At 33.6% G+C, this 19,756-nt stretch overlaps 1 protein-coding gene across 1 annotated transcript; it reads left to right on the forward strand.

Moving 5' to 3' along the window:
- Nucleotides 1-1,744: 1,744 nt before the first annotated feature.
- On the forward strand, nucleotides 1,745-10,090 carry LOC142351772 (uncharacterized). Its single transcript, XM_075403926.1, has 3 exons — nucleotides 1,745-2,039; nucleotides 8,538-8,756; nucleotides 9,626-10,090. Exons 1-3 carry the CDS (start codon nucleotides 1,820-1,822, stop codon nucleotides 9,967-9,969), a joined length of 783 nt encoding a protein of 260 aa, XP_075260041.1. The 5' UTR covers nucleotides 1,745-1,819; the 3' UTR covers nucleotides 9,970-10,090.
- The last annotated feature ends 9,666 nt before the right edge of the window (nucleotides 10,091-19,756 follow it).

The following is a 19,756-nucleotide window of genomic DNA, read 5'->3' on the forward strand; positions in this document are numbered from 1 at the left end:
AGGTCATCAAACCAGATGCGAATTGGAAGTTTGTGTGAACCAGGCATGCCCCGACAAGGGCCGAAAAGCCTATTCAAGTCGACAAGTCAACTCATAAGCGGATAAACAACACTAAAATTGATTTTTATTAGATGAATCTCACTAACTAGTTCTGCAAATGAAAGAACAGATCCTTTTGTTTCTAAAAGCAGGACACAGTTAGAGTTCAATTGCTGATTTAACTCTAACTTTTCTATGCGGGGACCATATTTAAATCAATTTTGTACAAAATTGTGGTACACATAAAACAGGAAGCTGTGCTCTCAATCGCTTCCAGGCAGAAAATGATATAAATGACAGTCGAATTGTTTTAGGCGCTTTTTTGTTAATCGACCTTTTGCATTCTAATATCAGCTACAGAAATAAATCTCATTGTTGAATTTTTTGAGTAGTCTAAACTAGCTAAACTCTGTGGTAAAATGTTTTTATTCTCTCCATCACGCCAAAGTCCCAGTTCTTGTGCGATGACTCTTTCAAAAGGTTGATGCACGATTGGTTTGATTGGAGTCACTGGTCAATCTTTTAGAATTTCTTAGATTAAAAAAAATCTTTTAGAAAATCAATTTAATTTTCGAATTAGCTCCAAAATGAGGCATTATGGCCAAACCAGTTTTCAGACTCGGCTAGTTTTCAAAAGGAACAGCTTTTAAACCTCTGAAGTCAGCCTGTAGCAGTCTTAGGAGGATTCAAATTGAAATAAGAGAATCCTGTCTTCATTTTAGTTTGAAACGTTAACACAAACACCCTACACAAGTTGAGGTGCGCGACCCCGGCCAGCTCCAATCAGATCAGCTTGGAAGTGGTATCAGATTACCTAGATTTAACTCATCGCTGATCAGACGTACGGGGATCCAGACCTGCTTCAGGCTACATTCACCTGAACAGTGGGCAGATAATGTCATTTGCAGCTGACATCTATTTGCATTATTTTTCGCCAAAATGCTTACGTGCCCACTATTCAGGTAAATTACCTGCAAAATCCGTTTTAGTTTCTAATGTATAAACATCAAGCAAAAACCACCAAAAATTTTGCACGTCGAGAATTTATATTGTATTTCATTCTTCAGACCGATTTTTTTTTCAATAGAGTGTTTATACAATTTTTGCCAAGCTAGAAAGACATTAAGCTTATAATGTCTCACATTTTTATTATTGAACTCAATTTAAAACACTTCTGCCATTAACATTTATTTGCTGATATTGGACACAGTTGAACTATAGAAAAGAGAGAACGTGACTCAGCAAAATTACCTGCACAAATTACATTAACTTCTCAGGTAATTTAACCTTTACAACACATTCACTGTAAAAGTAAATTACCAGAAAAGTTAAGGTAAGTTGTGCAGATAAATTTAACCAATATTTGCCCCGTTCAGGGCAATTTCAGGTAAATTGTTCATGCACAGTTCAGGTAAAATTACCTGCAATTGCAGATTTGCTCAGGTACCGTGTAGATAGTGTGCAGGATTGTAAAAAGATTTTGCATGGATTTTGGTACGGCTGCACGGGGGCTACTTTCAACAGGAAATCAAATATTTTTTTGAGTGCTGATTGAGACTAACTGATCAATTGGGGTTCAATACTCTTTGCATTATTTTTTGACCTACTAATTCGAACAAATTGCGTCAAATTTGATCATTCAACCTTTATTGAATATGTTTAAACAACAATCGAAAGAACTCTATGACATTTTCATCGGAAGGTTTGATATTATGCCATAAATATTAGCTAATTAAAATAACAAGTTCAACAGATTCAAAATTGCCTTTAAAGAAGCACAATGTACCAGCTACTTTTTGCTATTATATTGGTTATCATTTCTGTGGTTTCGTCGGAGCTCGACAAAGGAGTTTGTCCGCCATACGTACACACTGATTACGTTATACCTGACGTCATAGATGGTCGTTGGTTTGAGGTCAAAAAGTCACAATTGACAGCAGCAGGAACGAACCCTGAACGATGCAACTTCATCGAGATTAATATGAAGAAAAAGTGGACTGGTTAGTTGACGATTCATTTTTATACGAAAAGTGTGGAGGAGAAGGGGTTAATATTGACTTTCATTAAGCCTAGTTAAATATGAGCTTAAATCTTTTCATAGCCAATTGAGGTCGAGCACAGTCGTTTTTTTTTTCAAGTGATGTTGGTGTGTGGGAGCGTGTTTTGTGTGTGTGTGTGTGTGTGTGTGTGTTTGTGTGGGTGTGTGTGTGTGTGTGTGTGTGTGTGTGTGTGTGTGTGTGTGTGTGTGTGTGTGTGTGTGTGTGTGTGTTTGTAAATGGCATGTATGTGGGTCTCAAATCGAGGTACGCCGAGATGGATGAGCAATCTTCCATACAATCCAAACGCTGAGACATTGATCAAAACTGCTGCTTCTGCACAGACGCAAGTACGAACAAACGTCTGAACAGCTGTTGCAATAACTTCTCAAAAGAGGTCATTTTAATCCTAGACTACCGTTGCTAAAAGTCTGGACATAGCCCTAGTCGAGATCTGAATTTTATGAAGACAACCAAAAAGTCAAGTGGAGGCAGACGATATTGACCCAAATTACACGGTCGAGCACCTACCTAAAGTCAATACAAACTTTTTTATGGGACCATAAACGGTATTTTCATAGATGGCATTGGCCACACTCATTCTTTTCATAGTTGAGAACACAAAATCTATTCGTGAGTCAATAGGGTCTTTTCATGAGTCAGTGTATGTAACAAATTTAGTTTTGTGGGCCAATAAGGGGTATTTTCATAGGTCAATTTATCAAATAAAATTATTTTCAGAGTCGAAAATGCCTTTTTTCAAGGACAGGGGACATAAGCGCACTGATTTAAATGAGTTGAATTGAATTTGTTTACCAGCAGCAGTAAAAATTCAACATAACATTTATCCTGCCAAGAGCAAAAACTCAAACTCCTTTACAGCTAATCCGGTGATTTTCTTGAAGTGATGAAGCAAACATGAAAGGAAACATTGAAGATGAAAAACTCCCATATAAAAATTTTTTTTAGAAAAAAATATCAAATAACATGGTACTATCGACACATTATATTTCTTAATGAATCATTTGTGTGATTTGTAAACCAAGCCTGTAATTTTTGAAAAATCATTTCTCGTGTATTTTATGTGTTCTTAGAAATACAATTTAAGGCCAATGTATGTGCCCCATTATTTGTGTGAAGTAACAACTCTTTGTTCCGACCCCTCTTGAGGGGGGAGGAACTATATACTCAAATGGTTTTTTTTTGTTCAGGCAATTTTCGCCGATCGATATATTCATCGTAGAGAGTTCAGACCGGTATCATTAGAAATCTCGTCCAGTGTAGAATATGGAATAAAAAAGATTTTTTCAATATTCGTTTTCTACAGGGAGGTATCGAGGTTTAAATTTCTGAGAAAAGTAGAGTGAATTCACATTGTTTTTATTCACATTTTTGCCTAAATTTTCGCCAATTTTGCTAATATTTAAAATTTTTAAGAATAGTGTCGTTGACTTTATTTTTAAAGACAAACAAGCAATATTGACTATTTTGATTCAATTGTTTTGGTCAAAAATTCTGGCTAAATATTTCAAAATTCAGCCTTTCTCATCAAAAACAGCACGAAACAAGCTACTTTAGTCCACTTTGATTAAATATGCCGGCAGTACACCCAAAACAACACTAAAACAAATTTTGTATACTCAGTTTAAGGCTATTTCTACTTCATATTCCGCTTAGAGTGCTCTGTAATTAAAACTTTGCCGTTTTTTGCTAACTTTACTCGTTGATTATCAAAAAAGCAGTATATACTTTTGAGTTTTCAACTAACAAATTATCCATATCTACAGCATTCGAAAAATCAGTTGTTCCTAATGGAGAATAAGCATTAGCGCAGCTACTTTTGGGCCAATCTTGAATTGTTACAATCCAAAAAAAATTCATTAGAAGAAGGATTGTAATCAGTCGGTCTTTTTTTTTAAAAAAAAAGGCATTTTTCTTATTAATAAAGAACAGAACTTATCAAATCAAAGCTCAGGAGTGATAGGTCGAAATAATTTTCTAAGCAGCTCCAAGTTACTGCATTTAGATTTTTACTTGAAAGTTTATGGTCGTTTCGACTGTTAAAAACAATTGATTTTCAAATAAATAATGGCTTAATGAATTTTTCTCTAATTTTTTCTTAATTCGATCAGTCAACTTATAGCTTAGTGTCAGCAAAGAGCAAAGAAAGAATGCTTTTTCATTCTACCGATTTAAAACATAGTCTCCATTGAGGTTTTTAGCCTGAAGTGATTGTTTTCTGGCTATGATACTACCAGTTTTCAGATTTTTTTTGTTTTTAGATATTTGCCAGTTTTTCACATTTCTTAGTTTCGTCACATTAAAACATTGTTGACAGTTATCATATCACAATAATAGCGATACAAATAAGACAAAATTGAACAAATTGAAATCCTGAAAGATATAGATTATCGTTTTAACGGCCTTGACACTTCTTTCTTGAAGAAATTAAAAGAATTTTTTAAATTTGTCTTTAACTGTCATTTTTACTGTTTGGTTTAGTCGTTTCAAATTACTTGTATAGTGATAGTTTTCATTGGTTTTTCAAGGAAAAATAGACGACTCGATATTCTGACGTTAGTAGATAGCTGATGGCTTCCATGACTTTGAAAACAATCGTTTTCCAAAACTAAAACTAAAAAATTTTTAACTTCGAAATACTGTTCTTTTTATTTTTCTTTTTGTTGCCTAATCTCGTTAATTACAGGTCTAATATGGCATTAAGGATGTCAAGGGAAGGTAACAAGAAAAGATTGGTGTCCCAAAATCTAGTTTTTTTAAAGAATTCCTTATGACCCTACTGGCTTCGACACCGGTTTTTCACAAGAAAGTAAATTAAATTAATTTTTGTCAGATTTGACGTTATTTTTTTAGAAGCAAGACAGATTCTGGATAATTTCAGGTCTCAAAACCTTCGTTTGGATGAATAAACGACCCTATTTAAATATTTCTTTTTGTAATTAGCGTCTTTCATGACTTTGGATGTAATTTTGTTTAGAAAAAAAATCAAACGTATTACATACTTTTGTCCTGTTCTCTTTTCTGTCTACTTGTTACCTAGTCTCACTATTGAATGGCTACACACTACTTTATTGGTGTTTGAAGAAGGCGCAATCGAATATTTTTTGAGGGCTAAAATATGGCTTGACGGTTTTGACAGCGTTTTCTGGCAAGTTTCAACTGAATTTTTGTTTGTTGTTTTTTTGTTGTTGTTTTTAGCCACTCAAAAAATTGAATAAGACAGGTACCTTTATGGAAGCATTGGCAATTGTAAAATGTTGGGATATTTTACTTGATTTCTAATGGTTTTCTATACTTTGAAGTCAATTGTTTAATAAAAACAAGCGAATTTTTTAAATTTAATGTTTTTGTTCTTTTTTTGTCTAATTGTTACCAATCCTTTTTTTGGACTGATACCATATTTTTTCTGGCGATTTATTATTTATTTTGTTTAGTTTGAGATTGATCTGACGGTATGTTTACTTTGTTATTAAATTTTGTTTTTTAAAACGGACATAAAATTTTTGATGTAATTAATAATTGTTGTTGTTATTGTTTGATTTTTCTTTTCGTATTGAATCGCTTTCTTAATATTGGCATATCACAGCAATCTAAAGCATCAATTGTTACTCCACTGAGTTATGTCCTTTGGAGGCTACCTTATTGTTCATACACAACTTTTTTGAAAATTACTTCCAAAAAAGCAATTTTTGTGTTTTTCTATCTGTTCTTCATTTGGTAGACAATTATGCCAAAATTGTGGATGAGCGGGTTCGGAACCTTATGTACCATCGCACATTACCGAGCCTCCTTGTTACCAATTTATTTTCTTAGACAGTTGTAATTCCTTTTTTCCATAATTCACCAAAGACAATTTTTCCTTATTTAAAACTAGGCCGTTTTTCCCAATTACCAATTTGGTTAATATCACTTGCAAAATTTGCACATTTTTTGAAGTATTATTGTTGGTATCTTCAGCAAATATAACAGCAACAGATTGCTTACAAGCTGCTGGTAAATCATTTATTTATGTTAGGAAGGCCCTGGATGGAACAATGAGGAATGCCCATTGAACGCCAAATGACTATAACAAGAACTGAAACCACTAAAACATGGTCAATGATGATCTGGAAAGAACAAAAGTTTGTTTAGAGAATCAATTCTGCTTTGAAAGGAAAAACAATTTATATTGATAATGTTCAGGTATTCTTTCCATTCGAAGTCTTACTTTGACAACCACCTCGAAGTTCTTAAAGAAGTTGACTTGAAACTATCACAGCAGACCTTAGTTGACTTTAAAATAGAACGTGCGACGCCGAATTTGAGGCAGAACATCAGTTGTCTCAAAAATTATTTGGCCATCAGAATGAAAAAAACTTTAGGATAAATACACTTGAATTTGTTCTATTCAGCGACGTTTAAGAAACTAAATCATTTTTTAAAACAATTTAACAATAATGTCATATAGGACGGTTTCTAATGTACCCTATGTTTTTTGGAGTTCTTTGTAAGATGTTTTCTCAAGCGCAAACTGTTTCTCAAAGAGCAAGAACAATGAGAAGCTATTTCCTAAGTTTTTCAACATTTAGGAACATTGTTCATTTATACTAGGAAAAAAGTACGCCCTAAAAACCTAAAACTGGTTTCTTTGTTGACCGATGAACTGAACCTTATCTCCACCCTGTGCATCCAGTCTCAAAATATTTGGCAAGTTCCCATTTTCTTTTCTTCTTTTTTATGATAGTTCCCAACGGAAAACTCAAGTGGGAGTTTTGTCGGATCTGCAGGTTTAGGTAAGTACAGGCAAGTTGTCAATTTTTCCCAATTGAGGCCGTAAGAAGCTGGAGATGTACGTTAGACTAACCAAAAGCAACGCCGCCATATCAACAGCTAGGTAGATGTAACAATAACAGCCTTTCAAATTTTGACTGAGTTTTGTTTTTACTCGATAAAACTGGGAAAACTCTAAGTGTTTTATTGATTGATAAGGAATATGAGTTGTAATTTACTTGTCATTTTTGACTCAGCGGTTGTATTTAGTTTTTCAATTTTATAAAAAGCACAATTGCTTTTAAGAAATCCAAAACTGAAGGAAAGTAGACTGATTTTCTACGTAACTCGTTTTTGGTAACTCGGGACAGTTAAATAAAAAACTTGAGGTTTTGCAAAATCATTAACGGATAAAAGTGGTCAAGCATTTGCGCGAATACAAAACTGTTTAGAGTCTTACTTGCTGTGTTGTTTTTTGGTGAGGGGCAGACACCATCCGCTGAACAATGCAGGGAAAAGAGGAAGACGAAGACGGCCCAGGCCTTCAAATCTGAATCTACCTGTACACTTAAAATTTTATACAAATAGACCCACATAATGTTCGAATATTTAACACATGAACATTTGAGCAGAGGTCCTTTAGGTCACAAAAATGAAGGCAGAAAAGTCGGAACTAGGGTGTTACCAATATAATGAAAAAGGTTTGAATAAAATTAAGGAATAAGGCAGTCAGTCACTGCTCCTTATTTTAACTGATGTTCAATTTTATCCCTGATTTGTGTTCTCCCCTGAGAAATTCTGTCTCTCTGGAATGATCGCACAAAAGGGGGTACTTTTGCTGTAACAAAGATCTATAAACTTTCTTATCTATGTAATTGGGTGTCATTAAGATGAACATCTTTTACTACCATTCCATTTTTCTAATTTTTTCTGAAATGTAACATGAATTTCACAACTAACCAAAGGTTAAACATTTACATGTTAATCCATATTATTGAAACCACTCAGTATCATTTGAAAACTATAAGGATATTTGATGTTTGCTGTTCGTTATTATACTTGAAAGTAAGACATGAAGAGTCCCAAATTTTTGTTATTTCAATTATTTGGAACAACTTTTAGTGCTTTTCTGACTGTTTTTTAGCTTTTAGCTTTTTTCTAAAAAATTAAAGAAACAATAAATTGTGAGCTAAATTTTCAAACAAAGTGGTTTCAGTACGTTTTATCTACAAATTGAAACTGCTCTTTATGACCCCTGCCCCCCCCCCCCCCCCCCAACAACCCAACTCAACATTATCATCATCTCAGTGAGCATGTAGCGTCTGGGGTCAAGGTCACCGTTCTTAAAAACTGTAGAATTTGTCAAATGCCCACACTACAACTCTTATCTCTGACCATTTGGTTACCAGTGGGAAAATGTGTCCAATCCTCTACCCGATTTCGAGCGGTAGAAAAGACCCAAGACCTCGACTCGGGGTGCTGATTACGCCGCAATGTCAAGCAAAAACTAAACCGGTCAAATTTGGCCGATGCTATAACTTAATTCCATTTTGCAATGTTAATACCTGGGATTTACATCAACATTCCGGAATTGGGTTACATTCAAAAGCTAGTCTATTTTGAAGGAAAATTAGTAACCGAGTTCCGCAAAATTAGAAAAATTAAGAACTAAACTCATAAGTCTTTTTTTAGGAGATTACACACTGATTATGAACATGAGTGGAATGGCCGGGAATGAATTTGCTTCCAAAATAATAGAAGCCACCCCAACGACAGGAAGAAAGCAACCAAACAACGGGGTGTTTAGCCTCAACCTCAAATCATTTTCAAAAGGATCTTCATCATCATCGAATTTCTACGTACTTCACCTGGATGACAAGTTCTGCGTTTTGTATTTTTGTGAAAATTCAGGTCAAAATGTTTCCTTTTTCTTTCCAAGGTGTTCATTCATCAACCGTTTATTTCAATTTTAAGTTTCAACAATGAGACTCGATATTGGGTTGCATTTAAGTTGACTGGTTCACAGATTTTGATCAATATTCACCCCATTTGGTCTGTCTTTACTTCACTTGCTTGCTGATTCGTGTACCATTTTAATGACTAGTTTTCAAAGTTGAATAAAAACATCAGTTTTTTAAAGAAAAACATTTCAGTTTTCTTTATTAAAAATATTAATAAATGATCTGATGATAGGTAACAGCGATGAAGTATTGTCGCTGTTGTCCCAGGTTGAGGTCCCAGACAAAAGTGAAGTCTGATCAGACACAAAAGGAGCGCTCCGCGGCGTGTTTCCAGTCCAAAATTAGAGAGTCTGGAAGTCGGTCCAATCGCACGAGTATTATTGGAGAATGGTCTGATTTGAGTCACATCAGAGGCCATTGTGGTCTGGTTGTCTGATCAGAGGTGGTTCAGAACGCAGGAAAGTCAGATCAGCAGAAATGAATTGGAGTGCACAAACGTCTGGACTGCAATGGTCTGCAATTGGTCTGGGCAAGGATCGCACAAAAATGTACACAATGGTCTAATTTTGGCCTGATCAGAGGTCTCTTCCGGTTGGAATGGTCTGATCAGAGACAACTTCGAGCACATTTTGAGCGCAGATTAGACCGATCACATGACATTTTGCTCTGGGACGATCTGATAAGAGTGCACTTCCGTCTGGCACCTCAGCTTGGGGTGCATGAAAAGTCAAAACAGCCCAAAAATTAGTAAATTTAATATTTTCAACGTAAGTGTAATTGTATACGGTGGTTCAAAGACATAGGAGACATTTTAACCAGGACCGTTTGTTCTCAATTTGGTTTGGATTCTATCGTATACTCCATTTCCAAACCCAAAACAAGTGGAAGTATTGGAGTCAAAAATACGCAGAATGTCATTGGTCGACGTTGATAGGCTACAAAGTGTCGACCAATCAAATTGTCCAGTTAGAGAAGAGATCAAGACACGGGCAGGTCCCCATTATAGACGTTTAACTGCCAGGAGGCGCGAAGATGACAAGAAATTCTGGGATTGTATAATGCAAATGCCGGGCGGTGACTCGTTACTTGATGTGATTTACTGTAACAACGAGGCAAACAGGAGAAAATACTCGCCGGATGACAAAGTTGATCATGAGTTGTGAATCTTTGAATTCAACTATTGGGTAATAAATTTCATTCTGAATAGATTTGTTGGTATACTAGATTTACAAACAATAAACCAGAAATATACACCTTTCTGAAAAATACACGGCTAATGACATACACTTTTATTTATAATGACAAACGTTTCCTTTTTTGGATCTTTTCCGTTTGTGCCCCCCCCCCCCAGCTTAGTGGGTGCATTTTATTTGTGCCCCAGGCGCAAGTGCCATATTTTTCATAATGATTTATCGGGGGGTTGTGGGGCACAAACGGAAACCGGAAATGATTCCCTGTTTTTATTATTATCATCAAATTTTGGTCATATTTTACCCAATGCAGATATACACAATGTGCCAAAATGCAGACTGCGCTATATCACTAACTAAATTCATTCACTTTGATCTTTGACGTCCAACAGTCAGATTACAAAATAAAATATCAGTTGGTATCGGAAGCAGCCATTATTACAATTTTGCTGTTATTTTGACCTGAAGTTCGGTTGTGATATAATTTCACATCAAGTCCCACAGGGCCGCTGGGACATAGCCGTGACGATTGTAAATGAAAATTATGTTATTAATTAACTCTCTTAAGTAGAAATATGCTAATCAGTCTAAGATAATTTTGGGTATTTTTTTTTTTACTAATATTGGGTATATAGTGGGCATCATGCCCAATGGGCATTTTTTTCTGAAATCACTTTTGTTCACTTAAATTTAGAAAGCCATATAACGATAAAAACTTTCTTCGAATCTACTCCGATGGATTTACTATTTTCTCTTTGTGATTTGACAATCGACATATCGGGGACAAGCTGGTGAAAATGGTACTTTGAGTGATGGCCATTCAACTGCATTACCGAGATCTCAATTTTTTTAATGTTACTTGAAACTGATGGTGATTTACTTAAAGTTTATACTCTCCTATCTCATTTGGGAAAAAGAAACTTTTTTTTTAACCGTTCAATGTTTAGAATAATATGATCAAAATCCTAGATTGAAATAAAGATATTGTATCAGCAGTCTACCACAACAATAAAACTGGAGAAAGTATTTCTGCATCGCACTTTTGCCGCTTTTTAGATCACTCTTTCTCCAGTTTTCTAATCATTGCTCATAATATCAAGTTTATTTTTTCAAAGTTTATTATCGTGTCCTATCTCATTTGGGAAAAAAGAAACTGTGTTGTTAGCCGTTCAATGTATAGAATAATGGAATCAAAACGCATTGTTGGAGGGGACGAAGTTTCAGAACATCTATTTGGACGTTCTCTTTTAATTGCAAGTTTTTGAATAAAAAATGTAAAACTCCTTTGTGGAAGAAAACGCCATGAAAATGAGAGGTGGAACGGACTTTTAAACGGATTCTGTGAAACTGTTTTTAAATGCTGCCAAAAACGCTGATCAATTTCGGGCTCCTTATATGGACAATGGAACAGGCGCTACTATAGCCCTACAGATTTTCTTAAGTTGTTCTGCGTTAATATAAAGAAGAGATAATGCAATTAATAGGTTGCCACAAATCTATTTGTCTGACAAAATATGGAAAGAAAAAAACAATTGAAATTTTCCAGGGAAAAAAGGACAACGGAAGACGTTTTTTCAACGCTAGTCTATGCCGGCTGGATTAGGCCTGAGGAACTCATTCCAATCTAAAAATAATTAGATTAAGAGATATGGTTTTCTAAAATACAATTGGAAAGCAAACAATTGATCCATAATTCAAGCAGTTTGCACACTTCTTCAATTGTACTCTAAAACTTTGCCAAGTAAAAACGCTCGGAGCGGACTACAGATAATGTCTCAATTTTACGTCAGAGTTAACTAACTTAGCCATGACTATATTTGAACCAGTGTACACAGATCATTTTATTAATCTCGTTTGTGATAAAAAATTACGCAGGTTAAAAAATCACTCAATCTTAATATCTCCATTTTGTATACATAGTCAGATTACAACAATAAATATCAAATACTATTAGATGTACACATTAGTTTATTTTGACGCAGTTATTTTGACTTGAAGTTAAGTTTTGGTGCAGTTTCGGATCAAGACCCACGGGCCACTGAGGCATAGCAGTGTCGATTGTGTACTAGTGATATATTATAATTTACATGGCTTAGGCAGAATCAAGCTAATCTGTCTTTCCATTGTTTTTTTGTACTATTTTTTGGCAACTTTAGACAACTGGGGTTTCATGCCTAGCGGGAATTTTTACCCAAAATCTTGTTTTGTTGTTTTAAAATTAGAAAGCCATATAACGATTAAAACTTTCTTCGAATCCATTTCGTTGGGCTTAAGTTTTGCTTCTTTTTGAATTGAAAATTGTCCTATTGTGGACAAGCCGATGAAAATGGTGTTTTGAATGATGGGGAATCAACTGTATTACAAGATCTCAATTTAGTCTCATGTTCTTTTAAAGTGGTGATTTGCTCAAGTTATATCCTGTCTTATCTCATTTGGGAAAAAAATTTCTCAACCGTTCAACGTATAGAATAATGCGATCAAAAACATAGATTGAAGTGAAGATATTGCATCAGAAATCTATCAATAAAATGAACTGGAGAAAATCTCTCGGTAACGCACTATTGCTGCTTTTAAGTTAACTTTTTCTCCAATTTGCTAATCTTTTCTAAAATTATCGCGATTAATCTGTTCAAGGGGTTACATTGGAACAAAGGAGTAATGTCGTAGGGGAGGAAGTTTCGAAACATCCATATGGACGTTCTCGTCTAATTAAAAGTTTTTGATAAAATTATGAAAAATTAGTTTTTGAGGAGAATCCCTTGAAAAACTAGAAGTAGAACGGACTTTTAAAGGAATTCTGTGAAATTGCAATTAAGTGCTGCTAAAAATGCTGATCAATATTGGACTCTTTTTATGGAAATTAGAAAAATTGGCAATGTGATTTTACAGATCGTCGCGAGTTCTTCTACGACAAAACAAAAACAGAAGTACAATTTTACCATAGGTTGTCCACAAACCTATCTGTCTAAAAAAACTATGGGAAAAACTATAGAAAATGATATTTTCTAGGAAAAAAGCACACCAGAAGACGTCTTTTCAACGCTAGTCTATAACGGCTTCACTAGGCCTAACGAGCTCGTTCCAATCCAAATAAAATCAGATTAACAGAAGTGGTTTTCTAATATACAACTATAGAACGTAAAATTGTTCCATAACTTAAGATGTTCGTACACTTCTTTTATTGTACTCTAAACGATTGCTTAGCAGAAAAATGCTCAGAGCAGAAATTAAATAAGGTTTCCTTTTTTGCGTTAAAGTGAATTTAACTTAGTCCAGACTAAATTTGATACTGTATACTCAGCTTTTTTAATAATTACTATTTGGGTTGAAAAATTCGCCTTCAATTACGCTAAATTGAACAGCTCTCATTATAAAGATCTCCATTTATGTACATAGTCAGATTACAACCTATAATATCAGTACTCTTGGAAGTACACTTTAAACAACTTTCACCCGGTTATTTTGATTTCAAGTTAGGTTATGAAGCAGCTCCAGTTTAGGAACCACGGGCCACTGAGGCATAGCGGTGACGATTGTGTAGTATAGATATTTAACAAATTTAATGGCTTAGTTATGCTAATCGGTCTTACGGATATATTTGGCCATTTTTTATTAATTTTGGTTTTGTGGGCTGCATGCGCAACGAGCATTTCTGAATCTGGTTTTGTTCTCTTGAAGTTAGAAAGCTATATATTGATTAAGACTTTCTTCGAATCCATTTCGTAGGACTTATTTTTTCTTCTTTTTGATTTGACAATCGTCATTTTGTGGACAAAATGGTGTTTTGACTGGTGGCCAATCAACTGTATTAACAGGATCTCATTTTGGTTTATTGTTCGTAGAAGTTATATTGTGATTTACTCAAGGTTCATCCTGTCCTACTTCGTTTGGGCAAAAAAATTTGGCTCAACTGTTGAATTTACAGAATAATGCAGTCAAAATCATAGATGGAAATAATGATATTGTATCAGCAATCTATCATAACATTAAAATTGAAAAAAGTCTCTCTGTGTCGCGCTATTGCTGTTTTTTAGTTCACTCTTTTTTCAATTTTCAAATCATTTCTTAAATTATCACGTTTTGATTTTGCAAAAGGTGACATCGGAATAACAACGTAATGTTGTAGGGTAAGAGGTTTCTAAAAACATTGTTGAAAAACCACGAAAGTAGGATTTGCTGAACAACAACTGCCATTCCTTACATGCAGGAATTCAGTTGTTATATAAAAAGAACAATTTACATTTTTAATGGAACCAAATTTCTTGAATATCAATGCTCTGATGAAACCAATTCACTACTAAAAACGATTTAGTCGATAGATAAAGCTGTGTTCTACATTCTAGAGTTCATCAGAGCAAAATCTCCTTGTTTTTTTGTTAAAGTATTTTGATAAAAAAACACAGACTTGTTTTAAAAGCATTTGGCCAAAAAAATTTTTTTTTCTTGTAGAAAAAAAAACTTTTTTCAAATCTTCACAATTGTAAGCAACGGTTTAGATATTTTTAACACTAGATGGACTAAATACATACTGTGCACATGTAAAATTTATTGTGAACGGTCAATGATCATTACAATGTTGATCGCTCCAAGTCAAAGATGAAAATTGATTATTGGTCATCATCTCAATGTATTTCTAATTCAGCCCCAATCGCAAAGCAGTGCAGATCATTACTGTTTTTTCATAGATCAAAGCCAAAATTTTCTTGACAAATTTTATCCAAAGTGTTTTGAATGAGAATCTGTGTTAATACCCCGTTCTTGTCTAATTGGAAGTTTTTTGAAAATTGAGTTTCTGAGGAGAAAGCCAGGAGCACAAGAGGTAGATCGGACTTTTAAAGGAAATCTTTGGAATAGCAATTTAATAATGCTAAAGTGTTGAACAACTTCGGAAGCCTTATACGAAATATTTTAATGTTACCACTATGGTTTCACATATCGTCGCAAGTTTTTCTACGATAATAAAAACAATAGACAAATAAAACTTTCGCGAAAAATTTATAGCATGAAAAAACATAAGCTTTGAAAAGCCCATCGGAAGACGTCTTTTAAACACTAGACTATAACTATAACGGCTTCAATAGGCCTAAAGAACTCATTCCAATCCAACAAAAATCTGATTAACAGAAGTGGTTTTCTGATATACAATTAGAAAAAGTAATTGTACTCTAAAACATACAAGCAAAAAATTCTCAGAGCAGAATTTATATAATGTCTCCATTCTACGTCAAAGTTAAATTAAATTAGTCCAGCCTATATTTGATTCGTTGTAATCAGTTTTTTTTAAAAAATTACTATTTGGGATAAAAAAATTCGCCTGCAATTACGCTTATTAAAACACTTCTCATTTTAAAAATCTCCATTTTATGTAAATAGTCAGATTACATCATATAATATCAGTTCGTATTGGAAGTACACCTTAAACCACTTTCCGCAAAGAAATCATTCCAATCCAACTAATCAGATTAAGAAAAGTGGTTTTCTAATACACAACTAGAAAATAATAGTTAATCCAAATTTTAAGCCCTTAGTACATTTTTTAATTGCGATCTAAAACAGTACCAGGCAAAAAGTGCTCAGAGCAGAAAAACAAATAATGTTTAAATTTTACGTCAAAGTTGAAATAATTTAGTCCGGACTATATTTGATTCGGTGTAATCTGCTTTTTTTTTATTATTCCCATGTGTGATAAAAATTTCGCCAGCATTTGTGCTTCTTAAAACACTTCCTAATTCAAATATATCCATTTTTTGTACATACGGGGATGCATTGCTCTCAATAGCTCAAAAATCTAAACGATCTGGTTATGACTCCAAAATTCTGCAACCCATAATTGCGAAAACAGGTTGAAAATGTAATAATTTTGACGGTTGAGTTGAGTTTTGTGTTATCAAAGCAGATCAAGTTTTGTTGTAAAGCTCTTTTCAAAAGCAGGTAAACAATTGAAATTTGGAATACCCTTAAAAAACAATTACCGATTGTGAAGTCTTCGTTCAAAATGGTTCATGATGAGAAATTTCCAAAAGCATAGTGAGCGCTGGATGAAAATCAGTTAAAGTTGCAGAAAATAAAGCAATCTTTAGATACCAAATTTTTGACTTTTGGATACAAATTTTAATTTTTCTGCTCTTATGCATTACGCTTGTACCCATTTTTGACACGCACACATAATAAGTCTTAGAAAAAACACATACAACATTAGCAAGAAACCAAGAATATTTATCCACAAAGTTCCCAAATTTTGACGTTTTTTTAAACGTTTTTGCTAAAGAACTCAAATTTAAAAACTAGAAAATCTTTCCTGCAAACTATGGCACAACTAATCAGACAAATTTTTGTGAAAAGAAAAAGAGGTCCACAAGCAGGACCTTTAATTCATGACATGATTACGTGTAGAAGAGCCGGCGTTATAATAATCTGACGTTATAATGAGCAGACGTTAGAAAGCGCCAAAACCTGACTTGATCTAAAAAATGCCAAAAGCAAAATGTTTGCTTTAATTACCCTAAATTGTTAGTTGGTTACCATGAAAAGTATTTGATTGGGTTAAATGGTCTCATGTTTCTATCTGATAGTTTCATGTCAAGTACCATGAGCCACTGAGGCGTGGCCATGGCCACCCAAAATTCAAAGATAATTAATCATTCATTTATTTTTAGTTTTTTTGTCTTTTTCAGTAGCAACGCAATTGGTTGCAAAATTTATTCTATTTTATTGCCCAATAATTTCAATAAATTTTCGGTTCTCTTTTAATGGGCTCTTTTTATTGTCGGCTCTCTTACACGCCATGAGCCATGGCATATTTAGTGATTGCGATATCAAAACTTTTCTATTCTTTCATTACGGGCCCAGGCCATGTTTGAGTTTCCACTAATAGATTTCATAGTTGGACATTGCTCACAAAGATCATTTGATTTCTGCGCACAAAATTAACTATAGAAATTTTGGATCATTGTTGCTCAATTTCAGAATCTGGTGACTTTTTTGAAAAAGTTTTCGAAATTACCAAACAAGAATTTTAATTTTAGGTACACTTCTGTTTCAAAAACGACTGTTTTTGGAGCCATATAGATTGTAATTCAACAACTTATTTTAGTGCCAGCTTGTGTTTTTAGCCACACAAAAATTTTTGATAATTGTTTTTGGAAATTGTACAAAAATTTACAAAAATCCAAGCTTAATTTAAAGCTAACTTAAAGAAATTGACTTTTCACGGTGTCTAAAATTTGTTAAATGAAATCTTGTGCAAGATCAGAATGGGATTCTATATAAGACAAAAAGCATAGTATCAGATCTCAATCATCACATGTCGCCAATACAAAGGAATGGATGATTTAGATAGTTAATGAAGTTTTGTTAAATTGGAGAGTTAATAAAATAAGGAGGCTAAAGAATGTAAGTTCCCACATAATGTACCGACACCGCTCAAATTTTTGACTTAATTGTCAACCAAATGAGGAAGTAAAACAAAATTTCAAAAGTCCATATACTCTTAGAAAAAAAATTGGTTAACGAGTAATTTGTCTTAATTGTAAACTGAAGGTTGAAATATTTACTGTCGCATTGGAAAACCAATGATAACTGCTATCCATAAAACTACGAGACAAGACAAAGAAAGAAACAACAAAACATCAGATCTGTCCTAACGCAAAATCTATTTCATTTAGAAAAGAAATCACAAACAAAATCCAAAAAAATCAGTTAGGAGCAAAATTGTAAAAATATGAACATGTACATCACTTCAAAGCACAAGTAACCATTTCATAATAATCTACTCCGTTGTAACAAGCCAAAAAGAACAAGAATAAAAAGAGGCAAAATCAACCATCCGCTGTCAAATACGAATACTAGATGGATTCTTTTTTAAGTCCATCAGAGCCGTTGAAAGCATTGACTAGCGGCGAGGAAATGAATTAAACAAACACCTCGAAGAACCATATATAACTGTTAATTGAGACCAAAAATCAATGTATATTTTTTAAACAACGCTTATTAAAAAAGTGGAAATAGCAACAGATAACACCAGAAAAATGTCTAAAGGGAAACAATTAGGATGTCAATTAACAATTAAATGGCCTCAGCAAACAAACTTTGTATTTCTCTTGAAAACATAAGGGACGGGTCCTTAATAGACTAGGCAACAACTAGACAAAAAAGAAAACAAAACAAAATTTGCAAATAATTTAATATTTTTGAAAACAGATTAAACTTAAAAAACCATTAGCTCTCAAATGAAAGATTGAATAAACTCTTTTATGCGTCCATAAGGGGAAACATTTAGATATCTCATCATCCAGAGTTTGTCATACGATTACTATTGAAAGTGACAGAAGCGTCTAAAAATCAAGTTAAAACAATGAGGAAACTGTGTCGAAGTAAAAATAAACAAGTGTGGTTCTTTGAAACCATTACATGTGATTAACTGCTCGAATCATCAAAGCTATCAGAGACCATCATTAACGTATTAATTTGACACGAATATCAAAAATAAGAAAGACAAAAAGCATAAAAATTAATCAAATCACGAAATTCTTGTGAAAACGGAACCGCAACACCCTTATAGACAAAAACGAATCGTAAAAATAATTTTGTTTCTGGAAAAATAAATAAGCTGCGTTTACATCAGAAACTATGTAGCAAATGCAAATGGTCGGTAATGAAATTTGAAAAGTCGCCAAAATTCAAAAACGTTTAGATTTTTTAAACCAAACATTTTAAAAAAATTTTTAAGCAATCTAAATTTTCAACTGAAGAAAATCAAAAACTGTTAACTACATGGGAAGCAAATTATACCTCAAATTAGTGGAGAAAAAACCTTAATACAAAAAATTAATAATGAGTCAGACAGAACTCAAAAATCAACGAAAATGTTACGAAAAACAAATTGTTGAAGCCCTTGAAACCGTAACCTATCAATTGAACAGATTATGACTGTTTTTGTTGTGGTATTTTCCAACAATAATGATCCCTCCTTCCAAGGGGACTATAAGAAAGAGACAACAAAAATGAACACATGTAACGACCAGTATCAAAGGTCGATCAAGTTTTTCAAAACAAAACTCTTAAGGTAATTAATACCATAAGCTATCAACCAAAAAAAAAATACAAAAGATTCCTGATAGCACAGCAACAAGGAAAGACAAAAATAGGCCAAAACAAAACATTAAGTTCAAATAAGCAAGAAAACGGTTCCGAAGCCGTTGAAATCTTACGCTTTTTACTTAAAAATTTCTATTTGTTCGCACGCGTTTTCTTTCAAAGTTATAAGACGTCTAGTTAAAATGGTAATTGTACAAGGCAACAAAAAGCTTCCAGAATGGTCAAATGCGCTAAAGTTGAAAAAACATTTAGAACACGTGGTTCCAAAGAAATGAAGCCAGTAATTAAAAAGAAAAACATCTAGAAAGACTTTACTTTCACTCACTGGAATCAGCAAGCCATTTTTGTTGTTCTGAGACTAAGCAACCGTTTGGCAGAATTTTGAAATAAGCGCGAGAATTCAAAACTAAAGAGAGATGTTTTAAGACCAATATTTACCAATTAGGTGTCAAATGAAAGCATTATCTAGGTTCAAGTATAGCATTTAGGGAAGCCATATGGTTTTTTTTTTCATACTCAGTCAGGAATTGTAAAAAGGACAAAAAATACGGGCAAAACACAAAAATTCGACTCGAATTTAAGAAAACACTTTTTTGAAGTCGTAGAAACCTTAAAAATCTCTCTGAAAACATAAAAACATAATCCCTGGTTTGTAATAAACAGA

The sequence above is a fragment of the Convolutriloba macropyga genome, chromosome 13, assembly GCF_964194025.1.
Source record: "Convolutriloba macropyga chromosome 13, txConMacr16.3, whole genome shotgun sequence".
Taxonomy (NCBI): domain Eukaryota; kingdom Metazoa; phylum Xenacoelomorpha; order Acoela; family Convolutidae; genus Convolutriloba; species Convolutriloba macropyga.